Source organism: Aethalodelphis obliquidens, unplaced genomic scaffold (assembly GCF_003676395.1).
Source record: "Aethalodelphis obliquidens isolate GAN/ISIS:26980383/991018 unplaced genomic scaffold, ASM367639v1 scaffold18, whole genome shotgun sequence".
Lineage (NCBI taxonomy): Eukaryota > Metazoa > Chordata > Mammalia > Artiodactyla > Delphinidae > Aethalodelphis > Aethalodelphis obliquidens.
In genome coordinates this window covers 19,789,156-19,813,958 of record NW_020837962.1, presented here as the reverse complement: position 1 = coordinate 19,813,958, position 24,803 = coordinate 19,789,156, and the positions used below count along the sequence as shown (strand labels likewise).

General features: G+C 42.6%; 1 protein-coding gene across 4 annotated transcripts in view; it reads right to left on the bottom strand.

The window, feature by feature from the left end:
* LOC113626476 (kinesin-like protein KIF16B) overlaps positions 1 to 24,803 on the bottom strand; it is a 280,843-nt gene that overhangs the window by 210,326 nt on the left and 45,714 nt on the right. For all 4 annotated transcript variants that reach the window (XM_027118145.1, XM_027118146.1, XM_027118147.1 and 1 more), the window contains exons 7-12: positions 24,018 to 24,160; positions 22,146 to 22,314; positions 21,825 to 21,956; positions 20,511 to 20,686; positions 7,770 to 7,835; positions 4,847 to 4,906 (exon numbers count right to left, since the gene is read on the bottom strand). In XM_027118145.1, coding sequence (XP_026973946.1) covers positions 4,847 to 4,906; positions 7,770 to 7,835; positions 20,511 to 20,686; positions 21,825 to 21,956; positions 22,146 to 22,314; positions 24,018 to 24,160 — 746 coding nt within the window. The remainder of the gene's footprint in view (positions 1 to 4,846; positions 4,907 to 7,769; positions 7,836 to 20,510; positions 20,687 to 21,824; positions 21,957 to 22,145; positions 22,315 to 24,017; positions 24,161 to 24,803) is intronic.

The window sequence follows — 24,803 nt, the reverse complement described above, 5'->3', positions numbered from 1 at the left end:
AAAGGAGCCCAAGACGGCCCCACCTTTCCTTCCTCAGCTTTTCAGGTCCTGCACTCAAACCATAAGGTGCAGACCCATCACCTGGGCATCTTATTAAAATACAGATTCTGACTTAGGAAGTCTGCAGTGGGGCCTGAGAACCTGCAATTCTAACCAGCTCACAGGTGATGCTGACGCTGCTGGTGCGGAACCACACACTGAGCAGCGAAGGTCTAACTGACCCAAATGAAAGACTGGACTATAATCAAAAGGAATGCAGCCACATTCCTTCCAAGAATGAAAAATACACAGTCATATACGAGCCTTTCAAACAGGAGTGAGACAAACAGGACGGAATGTACAGGCAGGAGCATCACCAGGGCAAGACCACTGCCTGCACAACACCCCGTGTTACTTTTCCCACTGTCTCATCAGGTTTGCGCGGTTCAAGGTTGTTATGGGCTGAAACGTGTTCGCCTAAAGTTCATATGTTGAAGCCCTAAGCCCCAGTATCTCAGGATGTGACTACATTTGGAGATACAGCCTTTAAAGACGTAATTATGTTAAAAAGAAGCCATTAGGCTGAGCCCTAATCCAATCTGACCAATGTCCTTATAAGAAGAGGAGATTAGGACACAGAGGGCGACCAGGGCTACAGGCACACAGAGAAAAGGCCACGTGAGGGCCCAGAGAGCAGGCAGCATCCGCTAGCCAAGGAGAGAGGGAGGCTTCAGGACAAAGCAACCCTACCGACACCTTGATCTTTGACTTCTAGCCTCCAGGACTGTGAGCAAATAAATGTCTGCTGTTTAAGCCACCCAGTCTGTGATGTTTTGTTTTGACAGCACTAGCAAACTAATATAAAGGTTTTGGGTTTTTTTCTTGTTACTACTTTAATCCAGTAAGTTTTCACCGTATGCCTGCTCTGTGAGAAGCGGAGTTCTAGGAGCTGGTTCACAGAATGATCAAGAGACAGTCCCTGCCCAGATTCTGCTCCTGTTTAGAGGGAGAAACTAAGACCACCAAATTCCGATTATGATGAATGCTGTGACAAAGGCAGAACGAAATGCCTTTACAAAAGCCAGAGGAAAACAAAATCATTTTATCCGGTAAGTGGGAGAGAAGAGTGACCAGAGAGAGCTTCATGGTGGAATCGTAGAGAGGGGAGCATCTCAAATGAGGGAGCAACATAGGCAAAGGCCAAGAGACCCCCAGAAACCCAACACCCAGTGCACACAGGGACCAGTGAGACACCTGGCCGGGAAGGGCGGGGGCCCGGGAGCGCGGGGCGGAGCCAAGAAGGAGCTCAGTGCCCCTGGGGGCCAGGCAAGGGAGTCTGAACTTTAATTTATAGAAATGGAGATTAATGAAAATGAGGAAGGTAGATTAAGGGGCAAGAGAGTGCATACACAGCGTAGGCTGTAGACGATAATAGAGCCCACATTACCTACCTGCCTAAGAAAGGTCTCCTCAAGATGAACACACTCTCCACTGTCATTAGCTACTTATATTGTAACCCCGAGCAATTTATCACCTCTTGTGACCTGGGTATAACGAACAGGTTGCCATCCGCCCGACTTCCAAGCTGGGGACAAGGATGTGTGACACTGTGGGTAAGTGTCACAACCCACCAGTGACTCAGAAAGAGCCCTGAAGCCTGAGACAGAGCTGGCAGATCAAAGCCCGAGGCACGCGCGTTATCACCACGGCGCCACCAGCCCGGCTGCAAACAGCCGGCACCTCTTTTTTTTTTTCTTTTTTGCGGTACACGGGCCTCTCACTGTTGTGGCCTCTCCCATTGCGGAGCACAGGCTCCGGACGCGCAGGCTCAGCGGCCATGGCTCACGGGCCCAGCCGCTCTGCGGCATGTGGGATCTTCCCGGACCGGGGCACGAACCCGCGTCCCCCTGCATCGGCAGGCGGACTCCCAACCACTGCGCCACCAGGGAAGCCCCCAGACGGCACCTCTTGTCCGAGCGCCTTTCACCCCTTCTCCACCCCACTCAACACGCCTAGGCCTTCACTCATCCCCAGCAAGGAAAGCCACAGACCAGATCACAAACAAGGGAACAAAGTCACTCCTTGGTTTCTGAGCCTCTAACAGCTCGGGCAAGAAAAAGCAACAAGGCAGGCTCTCACTGCGCCAACAGGCACCGAAGTATCCCTGTATCTCCCTTCCGTCCCCTGGACGGTCTCACTCTCAGTCCTCCCCCCAGAGGTCTCTCCTTGGATGTTCAGGATTTGGGGCTTGCAGAGTAAACGACCCAGCCCTGATGATGAAGATAATCCTGGGAATGTACTGCTTCACTGAGCCTGTCTCTACAACATGGGCAAATGCAGTAGAGGAGCAAGTTCCCAGAATTTAAAGATCTGTATTTTAACAGGGGCCTGTGTCGATTAAACCACTGATCTCAAAGCAGGATTATACACTTACACCCTTGCCGTGGCCCTTTCGTGGGTGAAATACACTTCTTCCCCTGTGACTTTCTATTCAGCCAAGTGACTTGCTTTGGCCATGATACAAGCAGAAGCTTGAAATGTGCTTGCAAGACCAGGCCCACCTGCTTCTACCTGGGCCGTGACCGTAAGTCATGTTCTGGACAACCACCCAGTCCCACAGAAGGAGAGACAGACCTGGAGGCCGCCCATAGCCGGGATCCAAGCCCAGCCAGCCCAGCCCAGCCGACCCCCCAGCCAACGTGCATGTGAGCGAGGGAAAATAAATGTTGTCCGAAGCCGCTGGGTTGGAGTGGGTTCTATGCAGCATTACTGGAACAAGAGCTGATGAGGAAAAGTCAGACAGCAAAAATACGGGAATCACACAAACCACACAGATACAAACTCATCGAAAAACAATCCCTTTCCCCATCGATTTCCAAAGAATGTTTTCAAAATCATTTGAGTAGCTCTCTTCTTCCCCTCAGGCCTCAGGCACTGTCTTCCAATAGGAGACGAAGACAGCTCTTAAAATACCAAATGTGAGCAGAAAACAAGTCCAGATTTAAAACACAGACCCCAGCAGAGGAATCTACAAAGGGCTTGCCAGCTCAAACGAAGGGAAAAATCTGAAATATCATTAGCCTTTCCCATAACCTTTAACACCTAGCCCATAACACCTCTCTATTCTCATCTCAGACGTTATAAAAAATAAAAATAGTAAGATTTATGAAAAACAGAATTGGAATTGAAGGAGGATTTCGTTTCCAGGCCCGGAATAACATTATGAGCAAAAGTTCAGGGGTTCACCATGGGGACTCAGTGTGGACAGCTCTGCAAGGCTGTTGTAAAACCCCTGCCACGGTGGCGGGGCGAGACCAGGCAGATGGGCTGCGGTCTGCATTCACTGCGGCATTGCCTTCTGTGCTAAAAGGCACTAGGTATACTAATGGCTTTTCAAACAGCTAGCTACTAGATTTCTCCTTTCCTTACGTGCAGCAGATTTCAGTCCTCCCTTTCTGGCAAATTTGCTGAGGAAAGTATACGTGGTGCCTTGAACGGTCCAACGGCTGGGCTACGTAAGTCTGGGGCTGCAGCACTACTTCTCCGAGTTGATGCAACATAAACGATGAAAACAGTCACATCTTTGCTGGTGCTTATTCCCCACCTGACTCCTCAGAAATGCAACTGAAGTCTTTGCTCAGTTTCCTGCACAAAAACCTCTCAAAACAACAAACGCTGAGAAAGTACCTCAAAATAACACAACATTATCATCATCATCAGGAGGAAAGAAAAGTCTGGACGCAGAAGCCTCACTTACTGCAGGGCTTTCTGCAACTGGAAAGAATATCTCCAGGACCAGTCATGACCCATGGCCACCGAGGACTGCAGCTCAACCCCACTCATGAGAAGTAAGCTTTTTAGCCCCCAGAGCAGGCCAGCTTGCTAAATGGTATAAGGAAACTATACGTAATGTACTGCTGACCCCACTCTCAGAGAGAGTGACTCAATGGCTACTCCAGGTCTTCAAAAGTTTCCCCTGTGAAACGGTCACCAGGTGCCCCCTCTTCACGTGAACAGCGTCCAAGTCAGGCTTCTGCCAAGACACATACCTCATCTATCCAGCCTCGCCCATATTCAAGGGAGATTCCGTCCTCTGGGAAAGTTTTACCTCAACAGACCTCAAAAACAAACCCAGGATTCACCAATCACCTCTGAATCACCTTCTCTCATGTGTAAGGACAGACAGACGCTATCAAAGCATAAAATTCCAGTCTGAACCTCAAACCTAACGTGGCTGACCCTCCACGGATGACACGAGTTTCCTACCACCTCAGCAAAAAATGGGACCACAAAGAAACGTGTATTTTGAAGCACAGAGTATGAAACTCGGAGGCCATTACTGACATCTTTTCACCATGAATCTTGCCAAGAATGCAGACCATCACTGTCTAGCCTTTGAGACATACAGAAAAAAATTCCAATAGGAAATTACTAGTTGAGAAATTTCTGAAGTCTAGCCATGCTATGCACACATATTCCACAATACTGCCATGAGAAGTATTTTTTTTATTTAACATATTGCTTTTATATTGGGTTTAACAAAAGCAGAAAGGCAAAGTGGGTGCCCTTGAATATTAAATGGAATTTAATATGTGCTGACTCAAAAATGGAAAAACTCCACAAGTGAGAGCATATACCTTAAGTATCAGCATCACCCCTAAACACACAGCTTTTAATGACTAATAGCTCGCTTTCCCATCTCTTCAAAATCAAACCAGAGTCCCAACCTCCCAAAAGTCACTAATCAATTCCACTGATCTTACCTTAAAGCAAAGCACACAGTCGCCATTTTTGAGGGAGACAGAAAAGAAGTTTTACCTACTTAAGCCAGCACAGTAAGATCATGACACTTTTTTACAGTCCTTACTTTCAAAATATTTTGGGTTTCATTCCACTTATTTGTCCATTCCTTGGTCAATTCTTGAACCTAAAAGAAAAAACATACATATGCGATTGCTCCACAAAAAAAATTACTTGGATTTTCTTCTAGAAAGTTTCCAAACTCTTATAGATTATGGAAGAATGTACAATACTTTTTTATAATTAGGTAGCAATGCCTCAAAGAACCATCACCAAATATAAATCAAACAAGCTGATCTTACCCTACAACCTACATCATGGCAAAGGAAAGAATAGAAAAAAAATGTGTCAAGTTGCCTAGAGTTTTACAGCAGCCTTTTTCCAGGTGTACTTCAATAAAAGCTGCTTCCTTGGATGTTAACCAAAATTACAAGTTCAAAGATGACAACGCCCCATTACATGGGTTAATTTTTCCTGATTATACTTTAGGTCCTAAGAAATAGTGATTTACTTTACTTTCCAATTAGATGTGATGATTAAATCACCTTGGAAACTGCAGTTTTCTTTTAGGAGATAATCTGCTTTTGTAGCTAATTAATAGGGTTTATAAATCTCAGTCTATCTTTAAAAAAAAAAAAAAAAGGCGGCTCTTTAATGGACTCTTAGAAAAAGAAAAAACTTTTTGATAAAAATCAGCTTCTTTCCAGTCTGCGGTAACTTAGGGGAGAAAATATGCCCCATTGTCGAACACAGCACAGTTGGAAATTGCTTCTCAAAGTTAATGAAAATATTCTGCTAGTTCCATACAACTTTTTAAATGACCTTAGTGAGTGATTCATTAAGAAGTAAAGTGATACCTGATTGAGAGGTAGGAAAAAAATGGAAAATTCTGTAAAATGAATACACTTAGGGCTAAAAGAAAGTGACCTCTGAGGGGCATAGAGGGGGACACACCCTCCCAAGGCCTTTTCCCTCCTGTCCTTCATCATTCCTGCCTCCTACCCATCCAACAGCAGATACCATCCCAGTTCAACTGACTGGTCTTCCCACCAGTAAGTTACCCGATTTAACCAGGTCAAAATGAAGGCACAGAATACACTGGATTATACTCTCACTGCTAAGAGGAAGATACTTCCCACAGGCCATTAAGTAATATAAATGGAAAGGGCGTGGGTCAGCAACCTCCATGAAAGACCACGTTCGTTACTGACAAGAAATAGAGGAACTGGAGTGACGGTTTACCCAGAGCAAAACCAGAACACCTCTCACCCACCTGAATTCATTCAATGGGCATTCATTTTACCCCTCAATTTACCTCAAACAACTACCGGAGTTCTACGTTACCACTGTTTTCAATAAAATATCTTAACTGGTTACTAATGTCAAATCTATCATGTTCTTGGAACAAACAAAAGAAACAGAACTGAGCCTCTCTAACTCTGATTTTTGCTCGTTTGTACAGGTTAGGCAAGGAGGCCTTCCTTTCATCACTTGAGTGATGCCAGCCCCACAGCCTCTAAGCAAGAAAAGTCACCGGGCTTTTTGTTTTGGAAAAGCTTTCGGAGAGGGAATATTCTTACGCCTTCTCTCCCTACAGAAGGGGAACATACTGGGGTGATGAATTTACTAATTTATAATAATCAGTTGACAGATACTCTTTGGCACTTTATCTGAGAAACACAAAGCATTTAACAATAAACGCTTCGGCATTTCAACAGATAAATTCTCCCTGAAGAAACGCAAGCCAATTAATCCTTTTCCAATTCAATCAAATAATCTAGCTTTCAACAAATCGTTAAGTATGCCTTGGGTTTCTCTCACTACTGAACTTAAACCAAATAATCTTCATTTATAAAATTAATTTAAAACTGCAAAGTCTGATACCACCTCTAACAACGTGACCAGTTGATAAGATTTATAGCCAAGCAGATGGCAAACAATTTTAAAAGGTCGGCAAAGACTAGATGAAAATTTAGAAAATGTTATGAACAAGAGGGGCAGTCATTTCTGTCCCAGCAGATATAATGCATTCAAATTAAAATGTTTATTGGTTTCTATTAACTTGCTAGGTATTTCTGAAAACCATTAGTAAGAAACAATTTAAGACTATACAGACATTTCAAAGCCCTCAAAATGAGAATCTGAAGTACTAAAATACAAAATGTCAAGAGAAAAATAGGGATTAAGAAACTAATGTTTTCACTAATGCTATTATCAGCAAATTAATCAGCATAATTATCCAGGGAAGTGTCAACAAGTTCCTAACTACAACGCAATTTATATCTTCAATATTGTGTATTCTTGAAAGAGCTCTACCAACAGAATCCAATTTTCTTTCTCATTCTGTTTTAACCATTCAGCACAGTGAACAAAATCCACTCCAAAAATGTTATTAATGCTGTTTCTCCTTTTACAGAAGGTTATTTTTCTTTAAACAAAAAATAGTATAGAAGTAGATCAGCCATGAAACTAGTTTTCAGAAAGCACCAGCACACAAACTGTGGCTTCGGCCCAGAACACCCACCCCCCAGCCCCCGCCTCAAATCCCACCTCGCTTAAGATCAACTAAGCATCTACTTGGAGTATTCAGTGATTCCCCAAGTGCTGCACTTCCCTCTGGAAAGTAAAAGGATGACAAAAAGCTCCACGCTGGTCGTGGTAAGGCTATGGGGACCACCACTGTGAACACAGCCTCCCTCTCCCGAAGGCCGGGGCTGCCTTACTGCCGTGTGAGGCAGCGCACATGTGAATCTCAGTTGCTGTTAACCATCGTGTGCCAGAAAAATCCCATTTATTAAGTCACAGAGAACATGAAATGCACAGGTAGTCAACTGCTGTGCTTCTTTAAAAATGGGGTGAGGGCGGGCGGAGTGTTAAGTGTCATATAGAAACAAAATGAGTCTCAAACAGCAAGTACTAAAAAGTATGCACTTAAAATACTGAAAGCTATGATTTTTCTCAAAAGCATAACCAGTCAAGGTATCACTTACTCTGGCTTCATTCTGCTGAAGTTTCTCCTCCATGCTTAAGGCTGTGGGAGAGTCCAAGAGGGCAATCTACAACGTAAACCAAAAAAGACAGCAGCAATTAGTGAACAGCAGTAATCTAGAGGAAGGACCCAGCCATGATATTGTAAATTATCAGAATTGCCAAATAAACTATCAAACAGAGGTAAGAAGTATTGTCCCACAGCCCCCCAAAAAGTGTCAATCATCACTAAATCTTTATCCCATGGGTTTCATTTCTCATAATATTCAAAACCACGGTACCCTCGTAAAACTACATTTGCAACACAAATCAGCAAAGAGAAGGAAAAAGAAAAACATGTAACATACTGACATTTTATCAAAATCAAACACAGTCTAAATCCTAGATCCTGAAGGATTCGTCTGTTTTGAATGTATACAAAGTACACATTCAAAAAGAAAGCATAAGTCTTGCTCAGCCACAGGCTTCTGAGATCCATCCACACTGACACGTGCAAATGAAAACTCCTTTATCATCACCGCTGGATCACATCCTGCGTACAGTATGACTATACCACAACCTGTGTGTCCAATTCCCTATCCGTGCTGTGAAGGTATAAAGACTGACATGAGAATGATGAACATCAAATTCAGGTTTGCCCTGGGGGGACAACGCAGGCAGAGACGGGAGAGGCAAACAACCAGGTGGGGCGCACGGGGGCTCCAACTGCATTTGTAACTCATAACCTGAGAGGCAGGGACACAGGGCTCCCGACAATGTCACAAGAAAAAAAGGAAGGGAGTCTCTCTCCCTCCCCACCCCAGAGGCAACCTCTCTTGGCCAATTTGCTATGTAAATGTGCAGTTATTCTGGGCATATGCAAGCATGTTTGTGTTTTTCTAAACATCAACAGCATGAACACTATTCTGAACATTGCCTTTTTCATTTCACAGGCTATCTTGGGGAAAATTCAGTACGAGTAAGTCCACTGCATTCCTTCTAACAATTCCAATTCCACTGTAGAATACTCCATTGTGTGGCTATGCTACAATTTATGTCCGTACTTTCCTTTAATGGACATGCAGTTTTTTCTCATCTTCTGCTTTACCAGCGAAGCTACAGTGACCATCTTACACCAGTTGTCTACAGTATGTGTGGCTGTGTATCAGGAGAGCAAAATCCTAGAAGGGCACGTGTGAGTCATCTATATGCAGGATTTTTTTTTTAATTGCCAAGGTGTCCTTCGCAGAGGCTGTCACATTTTTTTTATTATTATTTACTTTTCAATTTCTATTCAAACAAATATAACCCATGAGGTGGTCATCTTAGGCTCAGTTAAACATTCAGACTCACAAGACACGGTAGGCCATGCTTGGCATCTGTCTGCTGGGCAGAAAGCAGAGCTGCGGCAGGAAGGGCAGGGTCCCAGCCGAGCCCAGGAGCTACTGCCTTTGACCCTCCTGAGGGGTCCAGATTCAAACGGGCACATGGTACCCACCTTGGCTGAGAAGCCCAGGCCCCACAGGAGGTAGCGTCTCTTGTAACAACACCAGAGGCACAACCTCCAGGACCCACCAGGGACAAACCCAGTAACAAGAGTCAGCACCCACGGGGAAACCCCGAGCTGCGGTTTCTCACAGGGGTTTACATACAGTTCATCCTCATGCAGCTGCAATTCACCTGTTAGGGGTCACTGTTATCATTAGGGATGCTGTCTGGTGATGGAGCTGGCATCCCACTTTTACCTGGTTTACAGAGAAGGAGGCCAGCTAGTTAACCCTTAGTAAAGGAAAGTCATCCTGCGTGAAGGAAAAGAGCTGCGTTAACTCATCACCACAACGCATCCCTGCCCCTCTGCACCTCGAGGGTCATCTTGTACACAGATGGTACTCAGCAAATGTTTTCCACTGAAGAAGTACCGGTGGCAGGTGTTATTATGACTGCATCGCTTATTAGATGGTTGACAATTTTCAAAACAATTAGTAACCCCTTTATAACATGGCTAATTGTACAGATACCACTGTTAGGGTTTTTCATCTATAATCAGAGCCGAAACATTCTGACCATTATCCTCAACTCGGGAGACAATCACTGACTAAATGTACACATACAGACTACTATTTTGGGGCACATGCAAAGAAAGACCTACCTAAGTCCTTTTAAAAGACATCTTTAGTAACACTAAACCATTTCCAATTAAATTATTCCTTGCAAGGTGTCTGTTTAGAAGACAAATGTTCAGGATTAAATAATACTCAGATTAAGTTCCTGTGTTAAACCAAGAGGAAAACTACATCAGAACTTCAGCAACATCAACGCCACCAACAGGCAGCCACCTCACGTCTCCCACCTGTGCCCACACACTGGGCAATCAAGTGTTTTATCTCTTCCCAGCTGATGGGTGGAAAGGACATCTCCTTGAGGTTATAATGTCCACGCAGTAAAAGACAGAGCTTGATGACGTTCTCTGCATCTACATGCATGTATATACTCATTGCTTCAGATCTGCACTGACCGTATTGCAAAAGACAGAAAGCACATGTTCACATGTTTAGAAGCCATTTCGAACTCTCTTTTCTATGAACTATGCTCATATTCTTTGTTCACTTTTCTGTCAGGTTGTGATCTTTCTTTTTTTTTAAATAGAAGCTCTTTTCATAATAAGGAAAGTAGTCTTTTGTTGCGTGAGTCGGCAATCTTTTCTCCTGGTTTGTACTGATTAGAGCAAATTTCCATGATGTCATGTAAATGTGCTACGTCCTCACTTATTTTTGTCCCGGTGAGCACTCACGGAATGAGACAGAGAAGTTAACGTTCCCCGTGGCGAGTGTGTGGTCTCTGTCTCCTGCCATTTCCTACAGTCGTGTTGGGTTTTTTTTCTTTTATGAAAGCTGACTTCCTATTTGATTTTAATTATGAACTGCACTCTCTGTCATGATAAAGTGCTTTTTCTAAGGCTCACATCATGCTGTTTCTGCACTGCTCTCTTTCCCCTTGGATTACCTGGTAGGCCTCTGCCCATTCTCACACATACCATATCACCTGGTTTTACCGTGACCCTCTCTGAGATGTATCTATCTTCAAAGTTTACACGTAACGACACTTCCATTATCCTGCTATTATTTATAGTTTATCTGCGACTCCGGCTACACAATGAGAAATCCATCATCCTTCCACCTCCTCTTACTCGCTGTGGTCTTTGTTTCCTGGACTGTTCTTGCTTATTTCATTTCTATATTGTTTAATTTTCTTGTTATCTTCAGGTACATTCAAGAGGGAAGAGTTAACATTTTCTCTCTGCCAAATTCAAAGCAGCAGTCTGCTTTGAAATACAACAAAAGAGGACATGTGAAAAGACAAGATATCCAAATGCTTGACTTCATGAATCATCTGAAGAGTGCAAACTAGTCATTCTGTGATACCATGAAGCTCCAACAGAGTGGCTACAATGAAAAATAGACAATAGCAAGTACTGGCAAGGACCTGCAGCAACTAGAACCGGCATCTTCATATACTAATATAAGTTGGTATAACAACTTTTAAACATGATTTGGCAGTATCTACTAAAACCGAACATAATGTACCCCTTCTGACATACCAACTCCACTCTGAGGTATAAGCCTAACAGAAATGCATCTGGACATTCTTGAAAAGACAGGCAGAAGAAATTCCAAAGCAGCAGTAATAGCCCCAAAAAGCCCATCAAAAATAGAACAGATGAGTTGGGACATACTTCTATGATGGAATACAATACAGCAATGATCATAAATGGATCTACAACTCCATGTACCAACGTGGATGAATCACACAAACGGTCTCAGATGTAACTTGTTCACTATTATTCTCTGCATGGCACACTCCCACCAGCCCATGCAAGGCCCTTCAATTTGTCATTGTTCTCACTTTCCCTTTTTTTCCCCCTCTGTCCTGCAACCCTGCTGCCTGTACCCTGTCACCTCCCCAGCCCTCATCATGGGCCAGCACCCTAGTACATCTGCAACCCTTGGGTTTCCTATGCCTATGTGTTTTTTTTGGTTTTTTGGGTTTTTTTAAATACACCAAAAATATTTTTATTCAAAATTTTTTATACTCAGCAGCTCAAATTTTTTTATATTCAACAGAAACAGAGATGGCAAATTCTATGAGGCTTCATATTCAACTAAATTCCAACTCATTAAAATTGGTTTTCTTTTACTTGAAAAAAACTTATCATACAGTAAAATTGACTTTTTGGTATACGATGCAATGAATTTTAACACAGGTCTAGATTCACGCAGCCACCACTACAATCAGAACACAAAACAATTCTCCCAGTCCAGAAACCTCCCTCCGTGCTCTTTTTGCTGTCACAACCTCTTCTCACCCCTAACTTCTGAAAACTCCTGATCCGTCCACTATCCCTAAGCTTTATGAGAACGTCACATAAATGGATCTTTTGACACTGGCTTCTTTTTCTCAGCATAATGCCTTTGAGATTCATCCAAGTTACTGGTGTATCAAGAGCAGTTCTTTCATTTTTATCGCTGACTTATTCCACGGTATGGATATACCAATTCACCGCTGGAGGGCCACGTGGATTGTTTCCAGTGTGTGAACTGAAAATTTCACTTTTCTAGTGTAAACACCCAAGAGAGGGACTGATGGGTCATATGGTGAGTGGATATTTACTTGGTAAGAAACTACCAAACTGTTCTCCAGAGTGGCTGCTCCACTTCGCACTCCCGGCAGCAATGTATATTTGCTCTCCAGCCCCATCGGCATTTTGCCAAGTGGGAGTGCTTTTTTAATTTTAGCCGTTCTCATAGGTGTGTAATGGTGTTTCATTGTGGTTTTAATTTGCATTTCCTTAATGACTAGCAGTGATGAACATCTTTTCTCTTTTTTTTGCATTGGTTTCTTTTTTTGAATTTTATTTATTTTTTTATACAGCAGGTTCTTACTAGTTATCCATTTTATACGTATTTATACATAGTGTATGTATGTCAATCCCAATCTCCCAATTCATCACAGCACCACCACCAGCCCCCTGCCACTTTCCCCGCTTGTTGTCCATACGTTGGTTCTCTACATCTGTGCCTCAATTTCTGCCCTGCAAACTGGTTCATCTGCACCATTTTTCTAGGTTCCACATGTATGTGTTAATATATGATATTTGTTTTTCTCTTTCTGACTTACTTCACTCTGTGTGACAGTCTCTAGATCCATCCACGTCTCTACAAATGAGGCAATTTCGTTCCGTTTTATGGCTGAGTAATATTCCATTGTATATATGTACCACATCTTCTTTATCCATTCGTCTGTCGATGGGCATTTAGGTTACTTCCATGAACTGGCTATTGTAAATAGTGCTGCAATGAACACTGGGGTGCATGTGTCTTTTGGAATTATGGTTTTCCCTGGGTATATGCCCAGTAGTGAGATTGCTGGGTCATATGGTAATTCTATTTTTAGTTTTTTAAGGAACCTCCATACTGTTCTTCATAGTGGTTGTATCAATTTACATTCCCACCAACAGTGCAAGAGGGTTCCCTTTTCTCCACACCCTCTCCAGCATTTGTTGTTTGTAGATTTTCTGATGCTGCCCATTCTAACTGGTGTGAGGTGATACCTCACTGTAGTTTTGATTTGCATTTCTCTAATAATCAGTGATGTTGAACAGCTTTTCATGTGCTTCTTGGCCATCTGTATGTCTTCTTTGGAAAAATGTCTGTTTAGGTCTTCTGCCCATTTAAGGACTGGGTTGTTTGTTTTTTTAATTTGAGCTGCATGAGCTGTTCATATATTTTGGAGATTAATCCTTTGTCCGTTGATTCCTTTGCAAATATTTTCTCCCACTCTGAGGGTTGTCATTTCATCCTGTTTGTAGTTTCCTTTGCTTTGCAAAAGCTTTTAAGTTTCATTAGGTCCCATTTGTTTATTTTTGTTTTTATTTCCATTTCTCTAGAAGGTGGATCAAAAAAGATCTTGCTGGGCTTCCCTGGTGGCGCAGTGGTTGAGAGTCTGCCTGCCGATGCAGGGGACATGGGTTTGTGCCCCGGTCTGGGAAGATCCCACATGCCGTGGAGTGGCTGGGCCTGTGAGCCATGGTCGCTGAGCCTGCGCGTCTGGAGCTCCGCAACGGGAAAGGCCACAACAGTGAGAGGCCCGCGTACTGCAAAAAAAACAAAAAAAGAAAGAAAGAAAAAGAAAAAGATCTTGCTGTGATTTATGTCAGAGTGTTCTTCCTATGTTTACCTCTAAGAGTTTTATACTGTCTGGTCTTACATTTAGGTCTTTAATCCATTTTGAGTTTATTTTCGTGTATGGTGTTAGGGAATGTTCTAATTTCATTCTTTTACATGTAGCTATCCAGTTTTCCCAGCGCCACTTACTCAAGAGACTGTCTTTTCTCCATTGTATATCCTTGCCTCCTTTGTCATAGATTAGTTGACCACAGGTGTGTGGGTTTATCTCTGGGCTTTCTATACTGTTCCACTGATTTATATCTGTTTTTGTGCCAGTACCATATTGTCTTCATTACTGTAGCTTTGTAGTATAGTCTGAAGTTAGGGAGTCTGATTCCCCCAGCTCCGTTTTTTTCCCTCAAGACTGCTTTGGCTATTCGGGGTCTTTTGTGTCTCCATACAAATTTTAAGATTCTTTGTTCTAGTTCTGTAAAAAATGCCAGTGGTAATTTGGTAGGGACTGCACTGAATCTATAGATTGCTTTGGGTAATATTGTCACTTTCACAATATTGATTCTTCCAATCCAAGAACATAGTATGTCTCCATCTGTTGGTATCACCTTTAATTTCTTTCGTCAGTGTCTTATAGTTTTCTGCATACAGGTCATTTGTCTCCCTAGGTAGGTTTACTCCGAGGTATTTTATTCTTTTTGTTGCAGTGGTAAATGGGAGTATTTCCTAACTTCTCTTTCAGATTTTTCATCATTAGTGTATAGGAATGCAACAGATTTCTGTGCATTAATTTTGTATCCTGCAACTTTCCCAAATTCATTGATTAGCTCTAGTAGTTTTCTGGTGGCATCTTTAGGATTCTCTATGTATAGTATCATGTCATCTGCAAACAGTGACAGTTTTACCTCTTCTTTTCCAATTTGTATTCCTTTTATTTCTTTTTCTTCTCTGATTGCCATGGCTAGGACTTCCAAAACTATGTGGAATAATAGTGGTGAGAGTGGACATCCTTGTCTTGTTCCTGATCTTAGAGGAAATGCTTTCAGTTTTTCACCATTGAGAATGATGTTTGCTCTGGGTTTGTCGTATATGGCCTTTATTATGTTGAGATAGGTTCCCTCTATGCCCATTTTCTGGAGAGTTTTTATCATAAAAGGGTGTTAAATTTTGTCAAAGCTTTTTCTGCATCTATTGAGATGATCATATGGTTTTCATTCTTCAATTTGTTAATATGGTGTATCACATTGACTGATTTGCGTATATTGAAGAATCCTTGCATCCCTGGGATAAATTCCACTTGATCATGGTGTATGATCCTTTTAATGTGTTGTTGGAATCTGCTAGTATTTTGTTGAGGATTTTTGCATCTATATTCATCAGTGATATTGGTCTGTAATTTTCTTTTTCTGTAGTGTCTTTGTCTGGTTTTGGTATCAGGGTGATGGTGGCCTCACAGAATGAGTTTGGGAGTGTTCCTTCCTCCACAATTTTTTGGAAGAGTTTGAGAAGGATGGTGTTAGTGCTTCTCTAAATGTTTGATAGAATTCACCTGTGAAGCCATCTGGTCCTGGACTTTTGTTTGTTGGAAGATTATTAATCACAGTTGCAATTTCATTACTTGTGATTGGTCTGTTCATATTTTCTATTTCTTGCTGGTTCAGTCTTGGAAGGTTATACCTAAGAATTTGTCCATTTCTTCCAGGTTGTCCATTTTATTGGTATAGAGTTGCTTGTAGTAGTCTCTTGGGATGCTTTGTATTTCTGCGGTGTCTGTTGTAACTTCTCCTTTTTCATTTCTAATTTTATTGATTTGAGTCTTCTCCAGGAGGGCTCACGCCAAGGAGTACTTCCCAGAATTTCTGCTGCCCGTGTCCTTGTCCTCACCATGAGACACAGCCACACCCCACCTCTGCAGGAGACCCTCCAACACTAGCAGGTAAGTATGGTTTAGTCTCCTGTTGGGTCACTGCTCCTTCCCCTGGGTCCCAATGCACATACTACTTTGTGTGTGCCCTCCAAGAGTGGAGTCTCTGTTTCCCCCAGTCCTATTGAAGTCCTGCAATCAAATCCCAGTTACCTTCAAAGTCTGATTCTCTAGAAATTCCTCCTCCCGTTGCCGGACCCCCAGGTTGGGAAGCCTGACGTGGGGCTCAGAACCTTCACTCCAGTGGGTGGACCTCTGTGGTATAAGTGTTCTCCAGTCTGTGAGTCACCCACCCAGCAGCTATGGGACTTGATTTTATTGTGATTGTGCCTCTCGTACCATTTCATTGTGGCTTCTCCTTTGTCTTTGGATGTTGGGTATCTTTTTTGGTGAGTTCCAGTGTCTTCCTGTCGATGATTGTTCAGCAGTTAGTTGTGATTCCGGTGCTCTGGCAAGAGGGAGTGAGAGAACGTCCTCTACTCTGCCATCTTGAACCAATCTCCCTGCCTATGTTTTTAAATTCCATAAATATGAACTTATGTAAAAGTGAGAGCAAGAGTATATATGACATGATTACATTTATATAAAGAACAAAAATAGGCAAAACTGAAAAACAACCTCTGCCTTAAGAAGTCAGGATAGAGGCTACCCTTGAGGGGAAGGGCAGGCAGCACTGGGAAAGGAACATGAAGAGGAGTTTCTAGGGCGCTGGTAACATTCTGTTTCTTGATGGAATGCAGGTTAGATGGGTAAATGCAGCTTGTGAAAATTCACTGATACATATACTTATAATATGTATAATTCTTCAATGAAGAGTTCACATGTACGTATATATACATATATGTGTGAATATAAACCACTACATATATATCTTTATGTCTGTAATCTATGTAGTAGGAGAAGCAAATACGTGTCAGAATCTTTTGCCGTACTTAAATTGTGCTTTGAAACTGATACACATGGCATTCTGCATAGGCAAATAAAATTATTAAAAGTAGGAGCTTTTATTTGCCTGTACTTAAACAAATAACCCCGAAATAGAACTCTGATATGAGTAGCATTTTCAGTGAATCATGGCAGCATCTGCAATAGGATATTGTGGGAATAGAGCAATGTCACTAGAAAAATTTACACTTAAGGACACCTGCTGGACTTTCCTGGTGGTACAGTGGTTAAGAATCCACCTGCCAATGCAGGGGACATGAGTTCGAGCCCTGGTCCGGGAAGATCCCACATGCCGCGGTGCAACTAAGCCCATGCTCCACAACTACTGAGCCTGCGCTCTAGAGCCCACACGCCTAGAAGCCCGTGCTCTGCAATAAGAGAAGCCACCGCAATAAGAAGCCCACGCACCGCAACAAAGAGTAGCCCCCACTCACCACAACTAGAGAAAGCCCATGCGCAGCAACAAAGACCCAACGCAGCCAATAAATAAATAAATAAATAAGAAACTTGTGAATGTTACCTTTATTAAAAAAAAAGAACACTTGCTTATTTTATTGAGCATCACAAATTTAATTAATTTTGGATAAGCCTGTATTGTCTCACAACAATTTTTAGCTTCAGAGTGTGATAAATTATTTTAAATTGGACTCTTGTTTTTATTATAATGTATTAAATTTATCAAAGAATTTTATCTTCAGTTTATCCTAAAACAGACAACTATCTTTTCCATCCTCACCCCCAAAACTACAGTAACAAAAAGAATCCTTTAATTACTGTGGTGGTCTTTGGCTATGAAAGAAACAAGACAACAAAAGATCACAAAGTATAAGGCAACTGGCATATACAACACCTCTGAAGACGTTCCTCAGACAGAATGTGTAAAAGTTTTAATAAAGTTTTTCTGTCCATGTGATAAAGCTCCTTTCGAGGATTTCCTCAGTTTAATTTTAAAAGGCTGATCTTTCTTTGCTCATAACTTATTAACATATTAAGTACAAGAAATTAAACCGAGAATTTTCCAAGTACTTCCCTTCACATGTAGTAGTTTAGATGATCCTTACATATTTACTGCAGATAAATGTTGCTAAAACATTGAAAAAAGATCCCAATAATAAGGGGTATAAATAAAAATGACTATTGTGGCTCGTGTCATAAGTGATTCAAGCCTGACAACATCACGTGCAGCTGGACTCTGTGCTGACGGTTTCTTTTCACACACGGGAAAGCTCCACATCAAAAAGTACAATGTATGTGGAGATATTTTTAGGTGCAGAGCAAGTCCTGGCCCACTGTAGTCCACCAGCTTATGGGACAGCACTGTTGTGTGTGTTCCAGGACTCAGGAAACTCCGCAAGGTTCTCGGCCTGTCGATATTCTCACAGGTCAAACCACTCACGGGATGTCAAGGACTTCGAGGGCCATATTTTCCTGAAGGGAAAGCTGCTCTGGAGAGAGCAGTGTGCATTTAAAGAAAAGTTTTGGGTTTTTTTAATGATACACTTCAGACATCCATTCACGGGTTAGGAAAATGGGAAGAACTGCATCTTTATTTCTAACTCCAATTTAACCTAGATTTTCTTTTTTTTTTTTGCCACACCATGCAACTTATGGGATCTTAATTCCGCAACCAGGACTGAACCAGGGCCACAATAGTGAAAGCACCGAATCCTGACCACTGGACCGCCAGGGAACTCCCTAACTCAAACGTTTTAAAAAGTGCTCCTTGGAATCTAGAAAAACGGTACAAATGAACTTATTTGCAAAGCAGAAACAGAGACAGAGATGTAGAGAACAAATGTGTGGATACCAAATGGGGGAGGATGGGATGAATTGGGAGATTGGGACTGACACATATACACTACTATGTATAAAACAGATAACTAACGAGAATCTGCTGTACAGCACAGGGAACTCTCAATGCTCTGTGGTAACCTAAATGGGAAGGAAATCTAAACAACAGGGGATACATGTATACATATAATTGATTCACTTTGCTGCACAGCAGACACTAACACAACACTGTAAAGCAACTATACTCCAATAAAAATTAAAATTAAGGGACTTCCTTGGTGGTGCAGTGGTTAAGAATCCGCCTGCCGATGCAGGGGACAGGGTTCAAGCCCTGGTCCGGGAAGATCCCGCATGCCACGGAGCAACTAAGCCCGTGTGCCACAACTACTGAGCCTGCACTCTAGAGCCCGCGAGCCACAACTACTGAGCCCACGTGCCACAACTACTGAAGCCCGTGTGCCTAGAGCCCATGCTCCACAAGACAAGCCACCGCGATGAGAAGCCCACGCACCGCAACGAACAGTAGCTCCCGCTCGCCGCAACTAGAGAAAGCCCATGCGCAGCAACGAAGACCCAACGCAGCTGAAAATAAATAAATTTGTTTGTTTTTTTAATTAAAATAAAAAAAAAAAAAGAATAGGGCTTCCCTGGTGGGGCAGTGGTTGGGAGTCCGCCTGCCGATGCAGGGGACACGGGTTCGTGCCCCGGTCCGGGAGGATCCCACATGCCGCGGAGCGGCTGGGCCCGTGAGCCATGGCCGCTGAGCCTGCGCATCCGGAGCCTGTGCTCCGCAATGGGAGAGGCCACAGCAGTGAGAGGGCCGCGTACTGCAAAAAAAAAAAAAAAGAAAAGAAAAGAAAAGAAAGCGTCAGGCGTGAGCATGTGAGTTTGAAATAAGTCCCACTGTTCGTGGAGACCAGTGACATTATCTCGTATAAAAAGTAGAGCCAGGGCTTCCCTGGTGGCGCAGTGGTTGAGAGTCCGCCTGCCGATGCGGGGGACACGGGTTCGTGCCCCGGTCCGGGAAGATCCCACATGCCGCAGAGCGGCTGGGCCCGTGAGCCATGGCCGCTGAGCCTGCACGTCCGGAGCCTGTGCTCCGCAACGGGAGAGGCCACAACAGTGAGAGGCCCGCGTACCGCCAAAAAAAAGAAAAAGAAAAAGAAAAAGAATAAAGTTTGAACAGGGAAAAAATAAATAAATAAATAGAATTAAAAAATAAATAAATGAAAAGTGCTCCTTGATTCTCTCTCACTACAGTATCCAAACCTAACAGCACGGAGCACACTATGGGCACAGAATGCAGCTCGGTAAATGCACCGTGCAGATTATAAGGAAGTTTTCTGTAAAAAACACAAAAGGACAAGGCTCCTTCACGAAAACCCCAAGAGATCCTGAAGTGAGGCAGTTTCAACAATCAAAGAAAGACCCAGGGAAGTCGCCTGAGCCAGGCCACAGGGATGTCACACGTGTCCCTGCATCACCATAACCACTTCTATAACGGGCGATACAAAACAGAGATTCAGGAAGGTGCTCAAACGAGTCTTTCATTCTGTTAAAATACATTTTCAAGTCATAAAATGCTTGGGTAGAATCTTAAACATTACTCAAGCCCCTCGATTTCCTTCCACTAATGGAGATTATGCTGCTAATCCTATTGCATGCTAAATTTCCATCTGTAATTGATAACTATTAGATAGTTAATCATTTTGGGTTTAGTGGATAAAATCTTACACACGGAGCACATAATGAATGCAAAGGCCAACGGGAGCGTGCTGTAAAGGAAAGGCCGGCAAACTCATTCAAAGCTTTACTTAGCACTTATTTACTCAAATCAATACAACCACGGAGATAAGTGCCTCGTTAAGATCTAGAAATTGGTGCCATTACTCAAAGAAAATTACCCATAAGTCTCAGAAAAAGCCAACCTGATTCCCTTGAGCAAGCAGCATTTTCAGCCTGGCTATTTCAGCTCGCAGCTCACGGATAAGCTTGACGTTGGCGTCCTCATTAATTGTAGGCTTGTTGATGATGTTTTTGGCTCTATTTGCATAGCGAAGAGTACTTAGGGTTTCTCCGTAATTGACATCAGCAGGTGAAATGGCTGTGAAGAATGAATTCAAAAAGTAATTTATCCGGCGCTCCGTTTCATTTAACACAAAGTTGGTTTGTAATTTAAAAGTCAGATTAACCCCAGGTCATTGGATAGACTAAATATTCATTGCCACAGTCATGAATATTAAAAATTATCTAGGACTCATAGGAGAAGTGCTCACTATACCAAATTAAATGCCATTTCGCTCTTTTGAAGTTTAGAATCGGCCATCTAACCAAATCTCCTCTGCAGCTTAGGGAGTTTTCTCCGTTGAAAATATAAGAAGAGGATTTCAAAACTATGTACGCTTCCAATGTAAAGTAGAAATTTAAATCCTTTTAAAAGTTCTGGCAAAACCTACCACCTGTAAAACTCCAGAGCATTGTGATTTTTGAAAAGAGTCAGTAGATCAGTTAATTCTTTTCTGCGTAAAGCTCTGGTTCATCAATCACACCCCAATGCCAACAAACTTCAGGGCTTAAGTGACTACACAACCACGTCTGGGGTGCATACCCCCAGGTAGAGCCCTTGCCTCCACAGGGACTCCATGACATGGGTGTAGGGAGACACGGGAACATGGAAAGGACATGGGGGCGTGGTTAGGAAGAAAAGCATTTCTGAGTTCTCCTCAACAGTTACCTCCCCTTTGCACATTTTTTTCATCTTTTCTGCTTCTTCCTGTTAATTAGTGAAAAGGTAGACATATATCACTGTTATTATTTGCTAGATTTACTGGGCTTTTTCCTCTCGATTCTTAATTTTAAATTCCATATTTTCTGCTTTGAAATAGAAAAAAAAAAAGTGGGGTTATTTTTACTCTATGTCCCTACAATGATTTTCTCCCACGAGTTAGCAGCGTTAGAAGTTTCTGTCCTGTTCTTTCAGCAAAGCTAAGAATCATTCCCCATGGACGTCGGCTTGCATAACCAAGAACATGGCAAGTTAATGTAACTAGAAAGAGGGAAAAAGAGTCAATAATACAATACTGCAGACTGGATCACAGAAGGTGCTTTTCTTTAGAACAGAAAAACTTTTTGTTTTTTAATACAAAGGTGCTATTTCCTAATGAGACACTTTAAACTTCAGTAGTTACAGTTAATTCACACGAAACACTGTACGCTGAAGAAAAAGAATTTAAAATTCTTACTGGCAATCATGATAGTTTTAGAGTTTCCTCCAAGGCTATCTTTCAACAACCAAGTCAAAACAGAATCCCTGTAAGGCACAAAAACTTGCTTCTTCTTTACAAGAGGGTTTGCTGCATCCTGAGATAAATCAGCTGCAGGAGAAAAACAAAAGGGGTGGGGGGAAGTTAAAGGCAATCATTAAAGATTTTTTTCTCTAATTCGGCTTCAAAAAACCTTGAGGCTATTACTCCGGTTTGTGACACAAACATTAAACCCAAGTGCTCTGCGCTACTATGACACCACCAAGAACAAGAAGAGGCAGCAGACAAGTATGAACCCACCTAAGGCAGAAATGACATTTCCCAGAGTCACGAGGGATTTGTTGATGTTCCCCCCTTCCTTCAGCCGGACCCCGGTGGCACCAGTGGCATCTGCCCGCTCACTTCCGGCAAGATCGACTAGGTGGATCTTACTCACGGTTTCACATGGCATTTCAGAATCAAATTTTGCCTGTGGTGAAATATAAAAGCAAAGTGGAAGAGGTATAAAGAGCCCCAATGTTTATATGTTTATATAACATTTTTTATATGTTTTATGTGTTTATAACACAAATTCTAATTATTTTCCGCTCCTCACTGTGATCTCTCAGGGTAAATTTTTTTTTTTTAATTTTGTTGTTTCATTGGCCTTCTTCCTGATGACAAAAATTAAACTGAATACAATAGAAGCCTACCATATGTGATTCCTAAACTTTCTGAAGAACTACGGATTCCATTACCCAAATCACTGTCATTCTCAAAAGGGCTGAGTCTGACCACGGCAGATGAGGAAACTAGGCCCTGAGGGGCATTCCACAAAGAAAAATATAAGTAAACAAATAATTAGTTTTGTTCTCATCCAAAATCTGCAACATTACAAGCACAATGGCTTTCCAAAATATGATAAATACAGACAATTATCTGAAAGATCACTCAACCATATTCGATGTTAAAATTCGATTTGTTTCACAATTATAAAATAGTGAAAATCTTAAATTCTGTATTCCTTGATTCTGAATTCTACCGAAAATTTACTTTCCCAAAGACTTTTTTTTTTTTTTTTTTTTGTGGTACGCGGGCCTCTCACTGTTGTGGCCTCTCCCGTTGTGGAGCACAGGCTCCGGACGCGCAGGCTCAGCGGCCATGGCTCACGGGCCCAGCCGCTCCGCGGCACGTGGGATCTTCCCGGACCAGGGCACGAACCCGCGTCCCCTGCATCGGCAGGCGGACTCTCAACCACTGCGCCACCAGGGAAGCCCTCCCAAAGACTTTTAACCTACGTTTTACAGTCTGAACCAAAACGCCAAAAAGAAATTACCATATTGTGATCGAAAAGCAAGCCTCTGAGAAACTAGGGACGGCCACATCTAATCCACATTAACCAGAAAACAGGAGAAAAAACCCAGTAAACTACAGTAAATCAAAAGAAAAGGTCTAAAGAAAGGTAAATTTGTAGAGAATTTATCAGGAACTGTTCCGACTGACCCTAGAGAATTTTTTCATCTTCTTTGCTCTCTGAGCCTCCTCATTAATGAAAGGTTAAGTTTTTCTATCTGATGTGTTCAATGGTTAATACAGGCCAGGTTCTCTCCAAACTCCTAACATGTGCGAAGCACTGAGAGGACCCCACACCTTTATGTTCATCTGTTCCACCGGTCTCGGTGTTAACGTATTTGCCCTGAGTCATTTACACACGTTCAAAATGCGCTCCACCTCCAGATCATAATGAATTCCTACGTTAACACTTAAAGACGTCCCTTGTCCTTTAATATCACTCTAATAATCACAAGCAGCGCTGTGGGTGAGTTCCAGAGCCATAATGGACCGCGATGAGTTACCTTGGCCTCCAGCTGCTCTGACTGGCAACCCTGTTATCTCCCACAGAGCTGGCAACGATGAAAACTTTGACTTAATTAAGCACAAAGCAAGTTTTTTAATGTCTAGAACACGGCAGAAGCCTGCTAAACGTTTCTTACGGGTATACATCAGGTTGCATTTCAAATGTAACCACGGAGAAATCAGCACACAGCACACGTTCAAGACTAATGAACAGGAAAACGGCAGTCGGCCACCTCTGCTTCTCCCGGCTCACCACAGGCCGGTCCAGCTGGCGCCAATCAGCAGGGAAAGCCCTCAGGGACAGAGCCAGCCCCCCCCCCCCACAGCTGCCCTCACCTGCGTGAAGTTGATGGTGAAGATGGCGTGAGACCTGCTGCTGACATCATTCATCCCTGTGGCAGCGGTGGTCCTATTGATGTTTCCTGCATCCATAAGCTCTTCGACATCACCGTAATTCTGTACTAAATGTTTGGATAAATCTGAAAATAAAAAAAAAAAAAAAAAGGCGGGGGGGTGAAGAAATCTCCCCAGTATCTAGTAAATGGAAGAAGAAATGTACCTCTATGAAATAGTACACGACTGTACAAATCTGTGGTGGTTTATAACGCAGACTCAGGAGCTGGGCTGTCTGGGGTCAAGTCCAGGCTCTGCGGCTGACTAGTGGACTTTCACGGTTGTGAACAAGTCACTTAACCTCACGGAGCATCGGTCAACAATCCTGATAACGCATACCTATCGCATATGGTATTCAGGATACCTGTGAGATATCTTCATCAACCTCATGAGCACTAATCAGAGCCAGGGAAATATAAACACTATCTCCATGCAAACCACACATTCTTTTAAATCCCTTTTAAAGAAACTTTCCATTCATTTGTTGGGAAACATTCATATGGTTCTAAAATCAAAGGCTACAAAAAGTAGACTGTGTAAAAGGTCTTCCCCCTCCCCCATCCAATAACCCACCCCCAACTTCCCCTTCTGTCAGGCAACCCAACATTATTAGCTTCTCCAGACCCTTCCAGAAATAACCTATATGTATACAGGCAATTACATATCTATTAAGCCATCTTTTTTTCCCCTTTTATACATAGTAGCATACCATACACATTGTTTCGCATC